General features: G+C 44.0%; 2 protein-coding genes across 2 annotated transcripts in view; both read left to right on the top strand.

Annotated features, from left to right (window-relative positions):
• The window catches only part of LOC126109529 (uncharacterized), a 73,699-nt gene that overhangs the window by 1,656 nt on the left and 50,641 nt on the right, over positions 1 to 21,402 (top strand). The gene's annotated exons all lie outside the window — the stretch shown is intronic.
• LOC126109727 (E3 SUMO-protein ligase ZBED1-like) lies at positions 6,061 to 7,626 on the top strand. The gene is made up of 2 exons (XM_049914779.1): positions 6,061 to 6,849; positions 6,960 to 7,626. Exons 1-2 carry the CDS (start codon positions 6,601 to 6,603, stop codon positions 7,146 to 7,148), a joined length of 438 nt encoding a protein of 145 aa, XP_049770736.1. The 5' UTR covers positions 6,061 to 6,600; the 3' UTR covers positions 7,149 to 7,626.

Below are 21,402 nucleotides of genomic sequence, written 5' to 3'. Positions count from 1 at the left end.
TGATACTGACAAACGCACATGCCCTACACAATAAATATTGTGGCACAAAAATGCCCCTCCAAGAATTTAGACTCAGTATTATAAGAGCACTATTGCCACGAAAGCAGGTAGAACGGCCAGTCAGAAATCCCCAACATGTTGTGGTAAGAAACTTCCTGGCAGATTAAAACTGTGTGCCCGACCGAGACTCGAACTCGGGACCTTTGCCTTTCGCGGGCAAGTGCTCTACCAACTGAGCTACCGAAGCACGACTCACGCCCGGTACTCACAGCTTTACTTCTGCCAGTACCTCGTCTCCTACCTTCCAAACTTTACAGAAGCTCTCCTGCGAACCTTGCAGAACTAGCACTCCTGAAAGAAAGGATATTGCGGAGACATGGCTTAGCCACAGCCTGGGGGATGTTTCCAGAATGAGATTTTCACTCTGCAGCGGAGTGTGCGCTGATATGAAACTTCCTGGCAGATTAAAACTGTGTGCCCGACCGAGACTCGAACTCGGGACCTTTGCCTTTCGCGGGCAAGTGCTCTACCAACTGAGCTACCGAAGCACGACTCACGCCCGGTACTCACAGCTTTACTTCTGCCAGTACCTCGTCTCCTACCTTCCAAACTTTACAGAAGCTCTCCTGCGAACCTTGCAGAACTAGCACTCCTGAAAGAAAGGATATTGCGGAGACATGGCTTAGCCACAGCCTGGGGGATGTTTCCAGAATGAGAATTTCTCTCTGCAGCGGAGTGTGCGCTGATATGAAACTTCCTGGCAGATTAAAACTGTGTGCCCGACCGAGACTCGAACTCGGGACCTTTGCCTTTCGCGGGCAAGTGCTCTACCAACTGAGCTACCGAAGCACGACTCACGCCCGGTACTCACAGCTTTACTTCTGCCAGTACCTCGTCTCCTACCTTCCAAACTTTACAGAAGCTCTCCTGCGAACCTTGCAGAACTAGCACTCCTGAAAGAAAGGATATTGCGGAGACATGGCTTAGCCACAGCCTGGGGGATGTTTCCAGAATGAGATTTTCACTCTGCAGCGGAGTGTGCGCTGATATGAAACTTCCTGGCAGATTAAAACTGTGTGCCCGACCGAGACTCGAACTCGGGACCTTTGCCTTTCGCGGGCAAGTGCTCTACCAACTGAGCTACCGAAGCACGACTCACGCCCGGTACTCACAGCTTTACTTCTGCCAGTACCTCGTCTCCTACCTTCCAAACTTTACAGAAGCTCTCCTGCGAACCTTGCAGAACTAGCACTCCTGAAAGAAAGGATATTGCGGAGACATGGCTTAGCCACAGCCTGGGGGATGTTTCCAGAATGAGATTTTCACTCTGCAGCGGAGTGTGCGCTGATATGAAACTTCCTGGCAGATTAAAACTGTGTGCCCGACCGAGACTCGAACTCGGGACCTTTGCCTTTCGCGGGCAAGTGCTCTACCAACTGAGCTACCGAAGCACGACTCACGCCCGGTACTCACAGCTTTACTTCTGCCAGTACCTCGTCTCCTACCTTCCAAACTTTACAGAAGCTCTCCTGCGAACCTTGCAGAACTAGCACTCCTGAAAGAAAGGATATTGCGGAGACATGGCTTAGCCACAGCCTGGGGGATGTTTCCAGAATGAGATTTTCACTCTGCAGCGGAGTGTGCGCTGATATGAAACTTCCTGGCAGATTAAAACTGTGTGCCCGACCGAGACTCGAACTCGGGACCTTTGCCTTTCGCGGGCAAGTGCTCTACCAACTGAGCTACCGAAGCACGACTCACGCCCGGTACTCACAGCTTTACTTCTGCCAGTACCTCGTCTCCTACCTTCCAAACTTTACAGAAGCTCTCCTGCGAACCTTGCAGAACTAGCACTCCTGAAAGAAAGGATATTGCGGAGACATGGCTTAGCCACAGCCTGGGGGATGTTTCCAGAATGAGATTTTCACTCTGCAGCGGAGTGTGCGCTGATATGAAACTTCCTGGCAGATTAAAACTGTGTGCCCGACCGAGACTCGAACTCGGGACCTTTGCCTTTCGCGGGCAAGTGCTCTACCAACTGAGCTACCGAAGCACGACTCACGCCCGGTACTCACAGCTTTACTTCTGCCAGTACCTCGTCTCCTACCTTCCAAACTTTACAGAAGCTCTCCTGCGAACCTTGCAGAACTAGCACTCCTGAAAGAAAGGATATTGCGGAGACATGGCTTAGCCACAGCCTGGGGGATGTTTCCAGAATGAGATTTTCACTCTGCAGCGGAGTGTGCGCTGATATGAAACTTCCTGGCAGATTAAAACTGTGTGCCCGACCGAGACTCGAACTCGGGACCTTTGCCTTTCGCGGGCAAGTGCTCTACCAACTGAGCTACCGAAGCACGACTCACGCCCGGTACTCACAGCTTTACTTCTGCCAGTACCTCGTCTCCTACCTTCCAAACTTTACAGAAGCTCTCCTGCGAACCTTGCAGAACTAGCACTCCTGAAAGAAAGGATATTGCGGAGACATGGCTTAGCCACAGCCTGGGGGATGTTTCCAGAATGAGATTTTCACTCTGCAGCGGAGTGTGCGCTGATATGAAACTTCCTGGCAGATTAAAACTGTGTGCCCGACCGAGACTCGAACTCGGGACCTTTGCCTTTCGCGGGCAAGTGCTCTACCAACTGAGCTACCGAAGCACGACTCACGCCCGGTACTCACAGCTTTACTTCTGCCAGTACCTCGTCTCCTACCTTCCAAACTTTACAGAAGCTCTCCTGCGAACCTTGCAGAACTAGCACTCCTGAAAGAAAGGATATTGCGGAGACATGGCTTAGCCACAGCCTGGGGGATGTTTCCAGAATGAGATTTTCACTCTGCAGCGGAGTGTGCGCTGATATGAAACTTCCTGGCAGATTAAAACTGTGTGCCCGACCGAGACTCGAACTCGGGACCTTTGCCTTTCGCGGGCAAGTGCTCTACCAACTGAGCTACCGAAGCACGACTCACGCCCGGTACTCACAGCTTTACTTCTGCCAGTACCTCGTCTCCTACCTTCCAAACTTTACAGAAGCTCTCCTGCGAACCTTGCAGAACTAGCACTCCTGAAAGAAAGGATATTGCGGAGACATGGCTTAGCCACAGCCTGGGGGATGTTTCCAGAATGAGATTTTCACTCTGCAGCGGAGTGTGCGCTGATATGAAACTTCCTGGCAGATTAAAACTGTGTGCCCGACCGAGACTCGAACTCGGGACCTTTGCCTTTCGCGGGCAAGTGCTCTACCAACTGAGCTACCGAAGCACGACTCACGCCCGGTACTCACAGCTTTACTTCTGCCAGTACCTCGTCTCCTACCTTCCAAACTTTACAGAAGCTCTCCTGCGAACCTTGCAGAACTAGCACTCCTGAAAGAAAGGATATTGCGGAGACATGGCTTAGCCACAGCCTGGGGGATGTTTCCAGAATGAGATTTTCACTCTGCAGCGGAGTGTGCGCTGATATGAAACTTCCTGGCAGATTAAAACTGTGTGCCCGACCGAGACTCGAACTCGGGACCTTTGCCTTTCGCGGGCAAGTGCTCTACCAACTGAGCTACCGAAGCACGACTCACGCCCGGTACTCACAGCTTTACTTCTGCCAGTACCTCGTCTCCTACCTTCCAAACTTTACAGAAGCTCTCCTGCGAACCTTGCAGAACTAGCACTCCTGAAAGAAAGGATATTGCGGAGACATGGCTTAGCCACAGCCTGGGGGATGTTTCCAGAATGAGATTTTCACTCTGCAGCGGAGTGTGCGCTGATATGAAACTTGGCTGTGGCTGTGGCTAAGCCATGTCTCCGCAATATCCTTTCTTTCAGGAGTGCTAGTTCTGCAAGGTTCGCAGGAGAGCTTCTGTAAAGTTTGGAAGGTAGGAGACGAGGTACTGGCAGAAGTAAAGCTGTGAGTACCGGGCGTGAGTCGTGCTTCGGTAGCTCAGTTGGTAGAGCACTTGCCCGCGAAAGGCAAAGGTCCCGAGTTCGAGTCTCGGTCGGGCACACAGTTTTAATCTGCCAGGAAGTTTCATATCAGCGCACACTCCGCTGCAGAGTGAAAATCTCATTCTGGAAACATCCCCCAGGCTGTGGCTAAGCCATGTCTCCGCAATATCCTTTCTTTCAGGAGTGCTAGTTCTGCAAGGTTCGCAGGAGAGCTTCTGTAAAGTTTGGAAGGTAGGAGACGAGGTACTGGCAGAAGTAAAGCTGTGAGTACCGGGCGTGAGTCGTGCTTCGGTAGCTCAGTTGGTAGAGCACTTGCCCGCGAAAGGCAAAGGTCCCGAGTTCGAGTCTCGGTCGCGCACACAGTTTTAATCTGCCAGGAAGTTTCATATCAGCGCACACTCCGCTGCAGAGTGAAAATCTCATTCTGGAAACATCCCCCAGGCTGTGGCTAAGCCATGTCTCCGCAATATCCTTTCTTTCAGGAGTGCTAGTTCTGCAAGGTTCGCAGGAGAGCTTCTGTAAAGTTTGGAAGGTAGGAGACGAGGTACTGGCAGAAGTAAAGCTGTGAGTACCGGGCGTGAGTCGTGCTTCGGTAGCTCAGTTGGTAGAGCACTTGCCCGCGAAAGGCAAAGGTCCCGAGTTCGAGTCTCGGTCGGGCACACAGTTTTAATCTGCCAGGAAGTTTCATATCAGCGCACACTCCGCTGCAGAGTGAAAATCTCATTCTGGAAACATCCCCCAGGCTGTGGCTAAGCCATGTCTCCGCAATATCCTTTCTTTCAGGAGTGCTAGTTCTGCAAGGTTCGCAGGAGAGCTTCTGTAAAGTTTGGAAGGTAGGAGACGAGGTACTGGCAGAAGTAAAGCTGTGAGTACCGGGCGTGAGTCGTGCTTCGGTAGCTCAGTTGGTAGAGCACTTGCCCGCGAAAGGCAAAGGTCCCGAGTTCGAGTCTCGGTCGGGCACACAGTTTTAATCTGCCAGGAAGTTTCATATCAGCGCACACTCCGCTGCAGAGTGAAAATCTCATTCTGGATGTTGTGGTAAAACGAGAATCAAATGGAAAATCAAAAACACCGCGAAAAAAGTGCAGATCATGCGCCAGCCGTGGACAACGAACAGACACGATTTACGAGTGCCTAGATTGCCCAAATAAAGCAGGATATTGTTTGAATTGTTGTGTTATTCACCACCTCTAAAGGCAGATAGCACTTTCGTTGCTCATTTATTTTTCGACAGTTATGTGTCGGTACTATTCGTAAACTTTGTATTTATTTTATTTGTTTGAGAGTGTAATGGATAAAGCTCTAGATTGTTTTTTTCTTAGATTTGACATACATTTTATTTCAGAAGTTTCTTCGAGATCTTGTGTTTGTATTTGAATGTTTCTACTATATTTTTTGTCCAATAAATATGTCGTTTGTCAGTAGGATGTTTCGTTTCATTTATGAATATAAAATGAAATTGTAGTAACCTAAACTGTCACACTAACCAGGAACAATACACTAGACGCATTGGCGCGTCCACGGCCACCCGCTACAGAATATGGCCTGATATGCCACTGACGCCTTAGTGCGCCCCAAAACAACTTTGATTCACGAGAGTAAATTTGATTGTGTACTTATAAACTAAATACATGTTATATTACTTTTAGCAATATATTTTCAGATTCTATTAAGAAAAATATTGGTTACGTGGCAAAGCAAGGCCAATTACAGTGGCAGTGAACGTGTTAAAGAAGAAACTTGAAGCTATAGTCATTACTAAAACTGAGTCAATTGTCAACTTGTATGAAGTAAATATTCAAGCTGCAAGTACCATGTAGAATACTGTACGCAAACAATGTAATGTATATCACCAAAAATATGGCATCATTTCTATTGTGCTTATGCTGATATGAAACCTATTTTTCTGTAGGTGAAACCCTTCCTGTAGAGGTGATCCTTGGCACCAGTAGTGTGGAAGAGGAGCGAGCTGCTCCAGCCCCCTCAATGCAGCAAGGTGTTCAAAGTTCTATGACATCGTACCTCTCCAAAAGGATCGAAGTGAATCAGAAAACGAAGATAGATGGGCAACTTCTTCAGCTGTTCACTAAAGACTTCCAACCATTTTCAGTCATTGAAGATTCGGGGTTTTGTGCGGGCCCTTAATCCTGGTTATGAGTTACCAAGCAGGAAGCATATTTCAGATGTAATGCTGCAAGCAGCATACACAGCAGCAAAGGAGAAAGTGGTAGACAAACTGTCAGCTGCGAAGACAGTTAGTTTGACCACAGATTGCTGGACATCGGCAGCAAATGAAGGTTACATGGCGGTGACAGGGCATTTTGTGTCTGAAGATTTCACCTTGCAATCGGTGTTGTTAGGATGCTCCCAATTGTCTGGTGCACATACTGCTCCGAATCTGTCGGCATCTCTAATAGACACGACAGATAACTTCAGGCTGACGGACAAAGTTTTGCTGGTTGTGACAGATAATGCACCAAATATTAAAAATGCAGTATCCACTTTACGGTGGTAACACTTTGGGTGCTATGCACATACACTAAATCTTATTGTGCAGAATGCACTAAAACATTTTGTGTCAATTCAGCAGAAAGTCAAAACTATTGTAGCATTCTTCAAGAGAAGCTGCAAGGCAACAGAAAGACTGCTGACATACCAACAAAATAATGGGGCAGGTCATGTTAAAAAAACTGGTGCAGGAGGTGCCAACAAGGTGGAACTCTACTCTGTGTATGTTGGAGCGAATAGTTGAAATTAAAGATGCAGTGAAGACTTCACTTGTACTATTCACAGTTGATTTTGAACAACTGACAGACGAGGAATGGAACATCTGCTCAGAACTCTGCTCTGTGTTGAAGCCATTTGCACAGGTTTCAACACAGCTTAGTGCTGAGTCATATCCTACTGGCAGCCAAGTAAGTTAAGCAGCTTTTTTCTTGCTAAAATGTTAGCTGTGGTATTATGGCATAATCATTTCTGAGATATTGTACTGTTTGTGTTATATTGAACTTATTCAGATTTTCAGGTTATTGTTCTGACAAGGGGATTATTATCAGTGTGTGCAGAACTTTTGGAAAGGCCATTTAACAGTGTGACAAGGACTATCATTGAAGAATTAACAAAAGGCCTGAAGGACCGTTTCCACAATGTAGAGATGAGCAAATCTATAGGAGTAGCCACTCTACTAGATCCACGCTTTAAATCTCGTGTTTGAAAGCCGAGTTGCAGCAGATAATGCAAAGAAACAGCTTATTGAACTAGTAGCACAAAAGATGGGTGACAGAAGACTGACAAACACAGGCCAGAGCCATGAAACTGTGTCAACTTCAACCACCACTGATCCCTTGTCAGTATGGGGTGTCTATGATGCAATTGTAAAATCAACACAGCCCCAGGGCACTCCTCAGTCAGCTGCTATTGTGGAAGTACAAAGGTACATGGACAGCCCAGTTATTAGTAGAAGTGAGGATCCACTGGCATGGTGGTGTGAAAATCAATATATTTTCCCAAATATTGCTAAAGTGGTGAGGGAAAAATTCAATATAGTGGCCACTTCTGTGCCGTGCGAAAGAATATTTTCTAAAACTGGTATCATTATAAATGAAAGGCGAACACGGCTGAAGGTGTCCAAAGTTGAGAAACTTATATTTCTAAATATGAACAGTACTAACTCCTGAATTTCCTGTTACAGGGTACGTGTTATTTATTGTATTTAATGAGAGATTACTGGTCCCAAAATATGCTTTTCTTATCTTAGATGTTTGTTTCAGTAGTGGATTCGAGAGGTACACCAACACCAGCAGATGAGTCTCCGTTTAATACTTGGGATATTATAACAGTAAGGTAATTCTAGTTTGGGTACATTTTTGGCAGATTTGATCTCTCCCTTAAAATGGAGATATAACTGTAGGGCATAGCATATCTTTGTTATGCTACATTAAAAGAGTACTCATTATCAAGCTGTGATGTGAACTGTAAGATACACAAACATCAATTTTTTGTGCCTTTTACTTTCCTCACAGTTGATAGAGAAGTAATATACAGCGAAAAAAACACGCAAAACCGGAAGAGATACTTTTCAATTTTTTAAAGTAAAAGGAGAATCTGTATCGAAAAACTAACTCTGGGAGCCGATGTAACTTTGTTGCATTAACACAGTATTTTTTACAGCAAGAAAATCGGAATTCTTATTTTTTTATGTATTTGAATCCGCCGCCACCGACTGGAGCTTGGGAAACAGCGACGACTCCAGTCGTCTTGCAGCCGTGTCGCCGTCTGCCAGGGTGGGAAAAGAGGGGGCAGCGTCGCAGTCGCTGCCAACTGTCGCGTCTTGCACAACGTAACTTTATTCGTAGTTGTGGGTACCAGAGCTCATAATCTGGCTTGGCAGACCACTCATCCTGCAGGCCTGACTAGCCTACCTGAGTACTGATAGTTTTCCAATGTTCTGTGGCATAGAGTTCCTGAAAGAGTGTACAGAATGACGTGTTTCGCCAGCATAAGAAAATGATACAAGATCGACACACAAAATGCATTATGTGGGGACGGAAAGAGACGAGAGTTTACCCATTTGAGCGATGAATATCGGCACGGAAAATCTGAAGTGGCATCATGTACTTTGAGATACATTAAATGAAACTTCTTTTTTTTATTGAACAGTTGTCAGCGTTTATATATCTTCATAAAACACAGCTGTTGAAATTCGGCATACACACACATTGCTTCACGATACTTCTATTTGCTCACAAATTTACTAGGCCCATATAAACACAGGCGATTGGCAATTGTTTTAATCATGTACAGAGTATTAAGCTAGATCTGCTTTGGTCTCATGTGTCCAACACATGCCTTATTTTAGTCACGAAGTGGCCAGCTTTCTGCTTGCGTCGCTACCTAATTGCACGTCCCACGTGTAATCTGGTAAAAACATGGCGGCCACAGGCCGATTGGCCACACGCTCCCTATATAGTACAAAAGGCAAAAAATAGTGCAACTGATAGAAATAAACGGTTCCTGCGAAGTAACGGTGAGAGGTGGCATGAGCCCCCTCTCATTTTTATCTTACGATTCTCCTCTCTAATTGCATGCGGGGAAAGTTGCTATTCCTTCACACGCGGTCTTCCCACGCAGCGTCTCTCGTCACCCGGGTGGTCCAGTGACAGGCGGGCTCTGTTGACTTTGAAAGGGTAAGCCGACAGGTGTGAGGGAGTCGATTGAATGCTTTCCAGACGCCGACATTGTCAAGAGGCACGCCCGCAGGGCCTGAAGTAGCGGCTGGGCTAGAGGTTCCGTTACTTCGCAGAAACTCAGCGAAAACACTTTCTGGCGGGCTACCAGTGAGGCGTGGGAATGACTTGTGTACCCAGGCAGCTGTGGCGGGAAAATTCCCACGCTTTCTGCAAAATAGTAACTGTGATTGGCTTGCTCAGGGCATAGCTCTGTGATGTAGCAAGATCGGCGCAGAAATTGGCACCAAGAATCTCCATTGGTGGAATGGTAGTGTTCCGGCAATGGAGTGGAATTTTCCACCGGTTTTCGAGTTGCTGATTGGAACGTTTAACCACGGCCACTGTCGTGGGGGCGGGAATGTTCTGTGTTTGGTTTTGTATGGGTGCTCTTGTGGGGAGTTGGCTCTCGCCTTTCGGTCGAGGACGTCGAAGCAACCAGCCATCGGCTCCGTTACGCCAGATCGTGTTCTGGCAGTTAAGAAGACAGTTTGGTAAGGTATGTCCGCAGCACCGGCAGACAGGGATTTTCCTAGGTGATAATCAGAGCTCAGCAGAGCGCGCCTGTTTGTCTTTTTCTAACTTTGTTCTGTCTTGGGTAGCAGGAATTAATGTTGGGTTGGCTATGTGTTTTCTCTAAGATTTGAGTTGCAAGGAATTGGCTGCACATACCACTTCGTCATAATCCTCACAATCTAGTTTAGGGACAACTTCACATTCACAGCGCTTGTTTGAGTCTCCAATTTGAGCCAACTTGATGTATTATAAATGTTTCATGTGTTTTAGTTTATTATTGTGTGTTTAGTCTTAATAAATCATATTGTTATTTTGGACAGAACTTTCATTCTGTTAATCGGTAGAGCAACCCCCCATCATTCCTCACTATGTTAATGAAACGTTCGTTTATTTAACTTATTTATCAAATTAAATTATTGCAGGTGCCAAACACTCTTCTACTCCACTGGCAGGGTTGATTAGAGTCAGTTCGCGTATTTTTTTTTATCCTTGTGCAACAGCAAAAGTTGGAGTTAGAATAGTGGGGGGGCTTAGAGCATCATGTACATATGTAGATTCTAGAAGAATTGAGTGTTAAATACACTGCTAGCCCCAGCACCTCGCAACGGTTCCTGCGAAGTAACGGTTCCTGCGACATAACGGCCATTCAAAAGTCCCGCTCGCAGTTTGGCAGAAAAATGGCCGCCTTATCGTCCGGTCGGCCACTCCTTATACAGGCTCTAGTGTCAATGCCTCACACCAACTGTTGACCAAAGATCGTACTACGCTTTCGCGTCAATTCATCGGAGATTTGGCTACGAACGAAGGAGAGGGATAGACCATGCCGAAGGCGTTCTATAGGCCATGGAGATAACAGACTGCATGCCATCTGTTGATAAGAACTGTGTGCTATTTCGTGTGCCTTCGTTACTTTTAGCACAAACAATTAAAGTTGATGTCCGAGTGGTGGCTGATAGCAGCTGTGACTCCAGTTAAAGGTCGTAGTCCCGGGGATCTTTCCAGAGAGGATAGTTACTGGAGCGAACAAATATTTTCGTACTGCTACGGAAATGACGCTGGGCCATCGGAGTGAGGGGAATGGCAAATAACGGGATTCTATTCTCTCACTTCTCTGCAAGTCTTGATGTTCCGGAACAGGTGCCACCCTCTTTCAAGCCCTTCGTTGCGTTAGAGGGTATTTACTTTCGTTACGTGTTCTTGTTTTTCTTTGTGTTGTTGCTACTACTACCAATAGTTGCTAGCATGAAGAGGTCGAGGACAAGCGAAATGTGGTCTTACTTCGCAACTCTTGATCAAGAGTTTGCGAAATGTACTTTGTGCGGTAAGAAATTATCGTACAAATCGACGACGTCGAATTTAAAAAACATCTTCAGAAATCACATGTAATTGTTAATTTCTCTTCACATAGACCTTCGGGGCTAGATTTAAGTAAGTAATGAAAAATATATTTATTGCACTGAAATAACCGTAATTGTATGTATAATATATATTTTTTTAAATAAGAGCATGCTATACAGTGTTGTGCTTTGTAACAATGCACACGCAAGTTTTCATTTGTCAGGACTACTTAAGCTGTTGATGCCACCGCACCTGTTTGCCTTGATATTTTCATTTTCATTCCTCTTCTCAGTTCTCTCTTTTTGGATTCTAAATTAAACATTAAATTATGTTTATTATCCATTGTGTTAGATATGGTGCCCAGGAATACTTAACTATTTAATTTGCAGTTATTGTTGCAGGTGTAATAACGGCAGTGCTAATAAAATGTCACTGTGATACATGTCGTATGTGAGGCTATTTGATATTTGGACGCACTAACTACAAATAGTCTGTATAATATGTGCACCTGGAAGTTTCTGTAACTGTCCTCTTGCAATTATTAGTAACTAATCGGATTGCAGTTTGCATTGGTGCTCGTTCCTGCATATCATTTGTTTTTAACCCTCACAATACCAAGGGGGTTGGCAGCGGCGGCAGGTGGGGGTGGGGGGATGGATTAATTAGATACTATTTTATATTTTAAAATTTTGCAAAGGATAATGGTTTTTAATGAAGTCTTCAACTGAATTCCATAAGTGTTTTAAATTTAGTGGTCAAACTTAACCCAAAAATTTGACACCATAATAGTACATGTGCCTTTCCACACTTATACATCAGTATTTGTTTATAACATGTTAATGTCAACAACAAGTAACAGATTTTTTTAGGGTGGAAATACAGTATCCTCCCCTCCCCCACCTGGTAGTACACATTGAAAATGTGTTGGTATTGCTAGGATTAAAGAAGAAACTAGAAGCTATAGTCATTACTAAAAAAGGGTCAATTGTCAACTAGTATGAAGTAAATATTCAAGCAAAAGTACCATGTAGGTCTAAATTGTAATATATATCACCAAAAGTAATATGGCATCATTTCTATTGTGCTTATGCTGATATGAAATCTATTTTTCATTAGGCCAAACCCCCCCCCCCCCCTGTAGAGGTGGAGGTGATCCTTGGCACCAGTAGTGTGGAAGAGGAGAGAGCTGCTCCAGCCACCTCGATGCAGCAAGGTGTTCAAAGTACAATACCATCATACGTCTCCAAAAGGATTGGAATGAATCAGAAAAAGAAGATAGATGGGCAACTTATTCAACTGTTCACTAAAGACTTTCAACCATCTCCAGTCGTGGTTTTGTGGGGGCCCTTAATCCTGGTTATGAGTTACCAAGCAGGAAGCATGTTCCAGATGTAATGCTGCCAGCCGCATGCACAGCAGCAAAGGAGAAAGTGGAAGACAAACTTTTAGCTGCGAAGACAGTTCGACCACGGATTGCTGGACATCAGCAGCGAATGAAGGTTACACGGCAGTGACAGTGCATTTTGTGTCTGAAGATTTCACCTTGCAGTCTGTGATGTTAAGATGTTCCCAATTCTCCAGTCCACAAACTGCTTTGAATCTGTCAACATCTCAAATAGGCACGACGTAGCTTCAGGCAGAGAGAGACAAAATTTTGCTGGTTGTGGCGGATAATGCACCAAATAAAAATGCAGTATCCATTTTAAAGTGGAAACACTTTGGGTGCTATGCACATACACTGAATCTTATTGCGTAGAATGCACTAAAACATTGTGTCAGTTCAGCAGAAAGTCAAAACTATTGTAGCATTCTTCAAGAGAAGCTGCCAGGCAACCGAAAGACTGCTGATATACAAACGAAATAATGGCGGAAGTACTGTTAAAGAACTGGTTCAGGAGGTGCCAAAATGTTGGAACGCTACTCTGTGTATGTTAGAGCGAATAGTTGAAGTTAAAGATGCAGTGAATATTTCACTTTCACTAAGCACTGTTAATTTTGAACAACTGACAGACGAGGAATGGAAGATCTGCTCAGAACTCTTCTCTGTGTTGAAGCAGGTTTCAACACAGCTTAGTGCCGAGTCATATCCGACTGACAGGCAAGTAAGTAAGTTAAGCAGATTTTTTCTTGCTAAAATGTTAGCTATGGTATTATGGCATAAACTATTCTGTGATATTTTACCGTTTGTGTTATATTCAGGTTATTGTTCTGACAATGGGATTATTGTCGGTGTGCACACAACTTTTGCAGAGGCCATTTAATAATGTGACAAGGAGTGTCGAAGAATTAACAAAAGGCCTGAAGGACCATTTCCACAATGTAGAGATGAGCAAGTCTATAGGAGTAGCTACTCTACTATATCCACACTTTAAAACTCTTGTATTTGAAAGCCGGGTAGCAGCAGAAAATGCAGCTTATTGAACCAGTAGCACAAAAGATGGGTGACGGGAGACTGACAGACATAGGCCAGAGCCATGAAACTGTGTCTACTTCAGCCTCCACTGATCCTCGTCAGTATGGGGTGTCTATGACGCAATTTTAAAATCAACACAGCCCCAGGGCACTCCACAGTCAGCTGCTATTGTGGAAGTGCAAAGGTACCTGGATAGCCCAGTAGTTAGCGGAAGTGAGGAACCACTTGCACTGTGGCGTGAAAAATAAATATATTTTCCCAAATATTTCTAAAGTGGTGAAGGAGAAATTTAACATAGGGGCCACTTCTGTACAGAGTGATTTCTCACTCTTCTTTTTCACTGCCAAATGGGAAAGCACTACGTATCTTAAACAAAACGTGTGTATTTTCATGGAAATCTATACAGTAACCGTGGTAATTGCAGTAACACAGCAAGTGCTTCTAAGAGGAAAGTGAAAAGTAGCTATGGGCCTCCAAAACCTGGGACACACTGTAATAGTTGGGGGTGACAAATTCCAAGCACCCTTCATGGAACTGCAGGGCAACAAACAGGAAAGGTCAAATCATACACTGAAACCTGCAAACCAAGAGGAATGTAATTGTTGCGGCACCCGACACATCAACCCATTTCCATGTCAACCATCACCTCTGTCCCCAAGACCGACATCTTCCTACTCAAAAACATCCCGTGGAATATTTCCCTTTCAGTTAGTAAAGACTCTGGCCACAACCCCATGGTCCTCACCCTAGGTGGCAATGGCCACCACCAGAAGACCTGGCGCACCAAATCTTTTCACACTAACTGGGACAATTACAATGCCTTCCTAACCAACAACACCCCAAACATCCCCAACATTAACTCCAAAGCCAACGTCAATCAGGCAATAATATCCCTCCCGAAAGTCATAGACGAGCCATCACTATTATCACCCATCATACCACCAAATCCTCCATTCTGCAACAATTACAGAACCTTATCTCCGACAAGTGATACTTCCTTAAGCGATGGCAAGATTTCCGCGATCCTGCAGACCGACTAAGAGTGGAACATCTGCGTCAGCAGATTAGAATGGAACTACAGGACCACAACAAATGGAGGTGGGAGGAAACACTATGAGGCTGAGGAAAAGCCATACACGTTCTGACACGTCACAAAAACTAGGAAAATCCCCCTCACCAATCAAGCCTCATCACAGACCAAACAGCCTGGTTTATGATAATCAGAGCAAATCCGAAGCATGGCCGACTCACCGGCGCTGCAGTTTACAACGCCTGAAACAGATGACCCTGAAACCGACGAACATGAGAAGGCAGTCATTAGAAGTGCAACCCAGTATCTGTGGGCCCCTGCAGTAACCCACTTCCCTGAAATAAACTCCGACGATATATGCAGCTATATCAAACTCCTCCACAACAAGAAATCTTCTGGTCCCGACAAACTATCCCCCTCTCACATCCCAAACACCTTCCTCCAATTTCCATAGAATCCCTAATGAAAATCTATGGCACCTGTCTACACCTTTTCTACTTCCCAAACCCTTGGAAAATTGCCAGGGTTATCTCCTTACCAAAGCCTGGCAAAGACCTACATTTCTCCATAAATTATCACCGTATCTCCCTCCTCAGCAGCCTGGGGAAGATACTGGAGCGCATAATACTTTCTCACCTAAAACGCTTCCTCTCAGAACGCAATGTTATCATTCCCGATCAATTTGGTTATCTAGAAAACCATAGCACAATCCACCAAACAATGCGGCTGGTAGAGCACATCTGCAATGCCCGCCAAATCTGCCACAGACCTGGCGCCATATTCATGGACATACAGAAGGTGTTTGACAAGGTATGGCACACAGGACTCATTGCCAAACTCAGACCATGATTGTCCCCTCCACATCGTCCTCATAATCAGCTCCTTCCTCAGCAATGGACAAGTCTTCGTAGCGATAAGCAATTTAACAGCAACCTTAGACCAATTGCTGCAGGGGTACCCAAAGGCAACCCCACACCCCACACATGGGCCCCACACAATATAGCCCTCTCGCTGACGATACAGCAATCTTCCGAAGAAGCTCTAATTTGAAGTACATTGTCAGGAAACTGATGGAACAAGTGCAGAAAGTACACAATTGGGCACTTAGATGGAAAATAACTATAAACTCTGACAAAACCCAGGCCATAATGTTCACATAGGTGTGAGTTGGACCACTGGGTTAGACAGACTAGTAACGTATTTCGTGAATGCGCCGCTAGAGAGCAGCACTGTTCACTTGTGAGTAAGCTCTTTGTTGAATGAACGACGTGCGAAAGTATTATTGTCATTGTAGTCTTAGTTCAGGAGGAAAATGACATTTTCTGTTTTGGTAAGTTGAGAAGTTCTATTATGCAGTTACATTCTTTTAATACGAGGGCAGTTCAATAAGTAATGCAACACATTTTTTTCTCGGCCAATTTTGGTTGAAAAAACCGGAAATTTCTTGTGGAATATTTTCAAACATTCCCGCTTCGTCTCGTATAGTTTCATTAACTTCCGACAGGTGGCAGCGCTGTACGGAGCTGTTAAAATGGCGTCTGTAACGGATGCGCGTTGCAAACAACGGGCAGTGATCGAGTTTCTTTTCGCGGAAAACCAGGGCATCTCAGATATTCATAGGCGCTTGCAGAATGTCTACAGTGATCTGGCAGTGGACAAAAGCACGGTGAGTCGTTGGGCAAAGCGTGTGTCATCGCCGCAAGGTCAAGCGAGACTGTCTGATCTCCCGCGTGCGGGCCGGCTGTGCACAGCTGTGACTCCTGTAATGGCGGAGCGTGCGAACACACTCGTTCGAGATGATCGACGGATCACCAAACAACTCAGTGCTCAACTTGACATCTCTGTTGGTAGTGCTGTCACAATTGTTCACCAGTTGGGATATTCAAAGGTTTGTTCCCGCTGCGTCCCTCGTTGTCTAACCGAACACCATAAAGAGCAAAGGAGAACCATCTACGCAGAATTGCTTGCTCGTCATGTGACTGAGGGTGACAATTTCTTGTCAAAGATTGTTACAGGCGATGATACATGGGTTCATCACTTCGAACCTGAAACAAAACGGCAATCAATGGAGTGGCGCCACACCCACTCCTCTACCAAGAAAAAGTTTAAAGCCATACCCTCAGCCGGTAAAATCATGGTTACACTCTTCTGGGACGCTGAAGGGGTTATTCTGTTCGATGTCCTTCCCCATGGTCAAAAGATCAACTCTGAAGTGTATTGTGCTACTCTTCAGAAATTGAGGAAACGACTTCAGCGTGTTCGTAGGCACAAAAATCTGAACGAACTTCTTCTTCATGACAACGCAAGACCTCACACAAGTCTTTGCACCCGAGAGGAGCTCACAAAACTTCAGTGGACTGTTCTTCCTCAAGCACCCTGCAGTCCCGATCTCGCACCGTCTGATTTCCACATGTTTGGCCCAATGACGGACGCAATCCGTGGGAGGCACTACGCGGATGATGAAGTTATTGATGCAGTACAACGTTGACTCCGACATCGACCAGTGGAATGGTACCGTGCAGGCATACAGGCCCTCATTTCAAGGTGGCGTAAGGCCGTAGTATTGAATGGAAATTACGTTGAAAAATAGTGTTGTGTAGCTAAAAGATTGGGGAATAACCTGGTGTATTTCAATGCTGAATAAAACAACCCCTGTTTCAGAAAAAAATGTGTTGCATTACTTATTGAACTGCCCTCGTATTATGGCACATTTTCCACAGAATTCCTGCAGTTTTATTACTAAAAGCTTGACAAATGTGTTGGCATGTACCTAACCTAAAATGGCCACCGAGCTCTAAAACTACAGACTGAAATCGGTGTAGTCCATCTCTCACAGACAATCGGGATAGATGGACCAGTTCTATTTGTGAGTAATGCACCATGCATTTTTAATTATGGAGAGATGGACCACAATTAAATATATCTTAAGTGACCATGGAAATTATATTAATATTTTAAAAACTGATCGAATAACATGTTTTTGCATAGTCAGTATTTTTCTCTTTCAGAAAAATGCCAACTAATTACAAAAGGACCGGATCTTGTGAGCGAGGCAAATGGACCGAAGATGGATTGATGAAGGCCATACATGCTGTGCGGCATATCATCATGGGTGTCAATGCTGCAGCTAAAGCTTTTGGTATACCTAAAACTACACTGAAAAGAAGACTGCAGTCAAAAAATTATTCTAAGGGTAGTATGGGACCTCAGCCTTTACTGGGTATTGAGAATGAACGAAAAGTCATCGCTCACATCAAGAAACTTCAAGAGCGAAGTTTTGCACCATGTAGAGATTCGGTAAGGAGTATGGCATTTGAATCAGCCGAAAGGCTAAATATACAACATACTTTCAATAAAGAATTAAAAAAGGCTGGTTACGACTGGCTTCATTCCTTTCTTAGACATAATTCCAATATAGCTGTAAGAATAGCAGAAGGTGCGTCAGCTGCTCGAGCCAAAGGGATGAATGAAGGCACTGAAGGACTATTTCAAGCTTCTTGCAACTGTCATGTGCGAAAACGAATGGTTTAGCAAACCAGGCACATCTACAATATGGGTGAAACGGGGCTGCAGCTGAACAACAAACCTGGCAGCGTTTTAGCAATTAAAGGTTCAAGAAACGTTGTGTCAGTCACATCTGGCGAGAAAGGAGAGAAATCTCTGTTCTGTGTTGTGTCAATGGCGAAGGAACATTTCTTCCACCCTTTCCCATAATGAAGAGGAAAAACGTAAAGCAGGAATTTATGGATGGAATGCCACCTGGTGCAATTGTAAAAATTGTCTGAAAAATCTGCATATGTAAACAGTTCTATTTTCCTGGATTGGCTAAAAAACAATCACTCCCAGGAAACCAGCAGGAAACTTTGGTAACTTTCGACTTTGCAGAGAAACAAGGGATTATTTTAATGAGTCTACCTCCACGTACATCCCACTGGTTGTAATCATTGTATCTAACATTTTTTAAATCGCTGAAAAACTATTTTTACAAAAATTGCAACAATTTCTTGATAAATAATCCAGGGAGGAAAATAAACTGTCTTTAGTTTGGAAAACTACTAAATCCAGCATGGACTAAATCAGCCACCGTAGAAAATGGTACAAGTGGCTGCATGGCATGCAGAATAATTCCACTGCGTATGTCTGCAATCCCCGACTATGCTTTTTTTTGTTGGAAGTTGAGTCAGTGCAAACGAATATAGGAGCTAAATCTAGCACTCAAGCAAGCCAACCAACCAGTTCACAGCTCATCAAGAAACCTAGTGACCCGAAGCATGTCAACAGAGCTGAGTTCCTCCGCCGACAGAACTTCAAGCACCACTCCTACGAAATCCGAGACTTCCACAATTACCCCATCAAAACTAACCACTCAGATGTCTAAACCAACACCGACAAAGCTTTTGGAAGAAAAATCGCCTGCTCCTTCTATTGACAGAACACTGAATTTTAAAAGGAACACAACAACTGTCTCCAAATATTGAAAGAGTAAAGGGAAAGTGGGATGAGGAAAGAAAGGCAACAGAAAAAGGGGAACAAAAACTACCAACGAAAAAGAGCACTAGGGAGGAGAAAAGGAGACCCAAGAAACGACAAAAGAAAAATGCTGCAAACAGTCCATGTTCATCAGATGCAGAAAGCTGCAACACTGAAGACTTTGTAGAAGATACTCAAAATAGCTTTGACGAATGGGGTGAAGATGAATGTTTTGGGTGTGGTGAAATTATTACGAAACCAACAAAAAAGATGATTGGATTCAGTGAATTTCCTGTTCACGATTGTCACATGAATGGTGTTCATCATTTGCTATCAAGTGTATTAGCTGTGGCAGGAGAAAAATGCCCTAAAGTTTGCACAGGATCTACAAATCAATGAAACTCCAGTGTTCGCTTACTATTTACAAAAAGCTGATAAAATGTTTTGATCTGAAATGTCTTACTGTATTCATTACTACATATTCCAATAAAAATATATGATTTCCATTCACTCTTTTCTTCACATGTACTAATTATTTATGTGGTCAATCTCTCCCACTACACTGGTCAATCTCACCCATACACCTACAGGTGAGATGGACCGCTGATGTATATTTTTGTTTCGTTGTGTGACTTGCACTTTTGAGTGGTAGGGCCTCAATTTACTGTATGTAAGCTTATATGACAATCTATAGGAAAACGCTGACAGAAGTTAAAAAATTAAAAACCGATGAATTTCACCCTAAAGTTGCCCTAACGGACCGGCGCGGCCCTCTAGTGCTAGTCACGGTGGCCAATACAGAGAAAAACCTCGAGTTATACAAAATGAAAATGCTAAATGCTTGTGAAATCACCATCGAAAACCTAGACGCCATAATGTAGGACTTGCGCAGTGCTTCAGGTGCCCCCAGCCAGGACACCCTAGTAGTGGGACAAGGTTCGTGCAACGCCATTCTGCATTGTTGCCAAATTTATTCAAGATGGCAGCGATGGCACCATCCAAAATGGCGGCTTTTAGTGGGGAAATAGGCCAATTGGGCTACCTCCACTAACCTAACCCCCCATAAAAATGGCGACAAATTTGAATTTTGGCGGGGAAAAAGGCCAAGATGGCTATGTCCACTAACCCAACCCTCCAAAAGAAATTGTGGCGAAATTCAACTTCCAACAGGATAATGCTTCCAAAACTGTAGATATGATACAAAAATTACCTCAATTTAGATTATCCAACATTTACGTAGATGTCCTAATGATACAGTCGTATATGAGTAGTGTCATCCACTTGCCCATTCCTCCAACACATGCTTTCACAGAATTTGTTCTACTTATAGACAACCCAGGGTGAAAATTTAGGATTTCCGCCCTTAATGACTGTAGTGGGGGTTACTCAAACAGATCCTCCAATAGGAAGGACTCGAGACCCCTACCCACAGTTCGCCTCAGGGCTTGTCAACGTCCCTCACGGCTCAGTCAGTGATCTAGTGCTCGGACCATGGACATCGAGATTACCTGTGAGTATCCATTTCACAATAATTCTCATAAGATTAATTTATAAATTATATAAATTAATTTCTTTGATTGTGAAATTTTATTCCAGTCATAGGGGCAGTCCTACTCCCGCTAAATATTAGTATAATGGTGGTGGAGGAGGAAGAAGACATGGAGGCTGCTGGAGATACAATCTCGACTGCGGATACGGTCGAATTGAATGCCAGTAAGTACAATACCTCATATGCAGTTAATATATTAATCTGTAATTAACAATATATAAATAAATTTTATAGTTTAATTATTTTTATTTATCTGCAGGAGAGATGTAGATTTCCGATGACGAGGTAGATCAATATGATATCTATGAAAATCATGGTGAGTACATATTCCTTTTAAATATGAATTTATATTTTATTTTAATTGAAGAAGGTGAGATTATTTTAATCTTAATTGAAGTAGATAAGTTAATGTATGCGGGGCCATCAGTGATAAGTTAGTCTGTGCCGTACGATCATTTTTCATTTATCTTTCATAATATGATTATATATTAACGATTAAATTAATTTAATATTACGTGCCTAGTCATCCATTCATATACTTCAGAACGTGATCTGATTCTAGTATATGTTAATTGAGCATAAATTTACTTGCAGTCAAATGCGTTACCCTCTATATACCGGGCAAATAGCACACGTCATTCGACCCGACGCTTATTATTCACCCCCCCCTGCAGTAAAGCGTGTAGCTCGCACCTACATTCATAGACTTCATCACCTTGTAACTAACAATTTAGTATACAATTATTTTAATACATAAAATTAATATAATTGTAGAATGAGTGTGTATAAAGTTGTACAATATAGATCATTTTTATCTACTAGTCTTTGTCATTATACGGAGTCTATGTCGTATGTGGTACATTCGTTTATTAGTTAGCTAAAAGTTCAATGCAAAGTGGCATCTCATGAACCTTGTCCCACTACTCA

The sequence above is a fragment of the Schistocerca cancellata genome, chromosome 12 (assembly GCF_023864275.1).
Source record: "Schistocerca cancellata isolate TAMUIC-IGC-003103 chromosome 12, iqSchCanc2.1, whole genome shotgun sequence".
NCBI lineage: Eukaryota > Metazoa > Arthropoda > Insecta > Orthoptera > Acrididae > Schistocerca > Schistocerca cancellata.
The sequence above is the reverse complement of the archived record's forward strand: the minus strand, read 5'-3'. Positions and strand labels throughout refer to the sequence as shown.

Bases quoted from the DNA above. Each gene is read 5' to 3' on its own strand.
- LOC126109727 (XM_049914779.1), top strand. From the start codon at position 6,601: ATGGGGCAGGTCATGTTAAAAAAACTGGTGCAGGAGGTGCCAACAAGG. The intron at 6,850-6,959 runs GTAAGTTAAGCA...TCAGATTTTCAG, and splicing joins CATATCCTACTGGCAGCCAA to GTTATTGTTCTGACAAGGGG.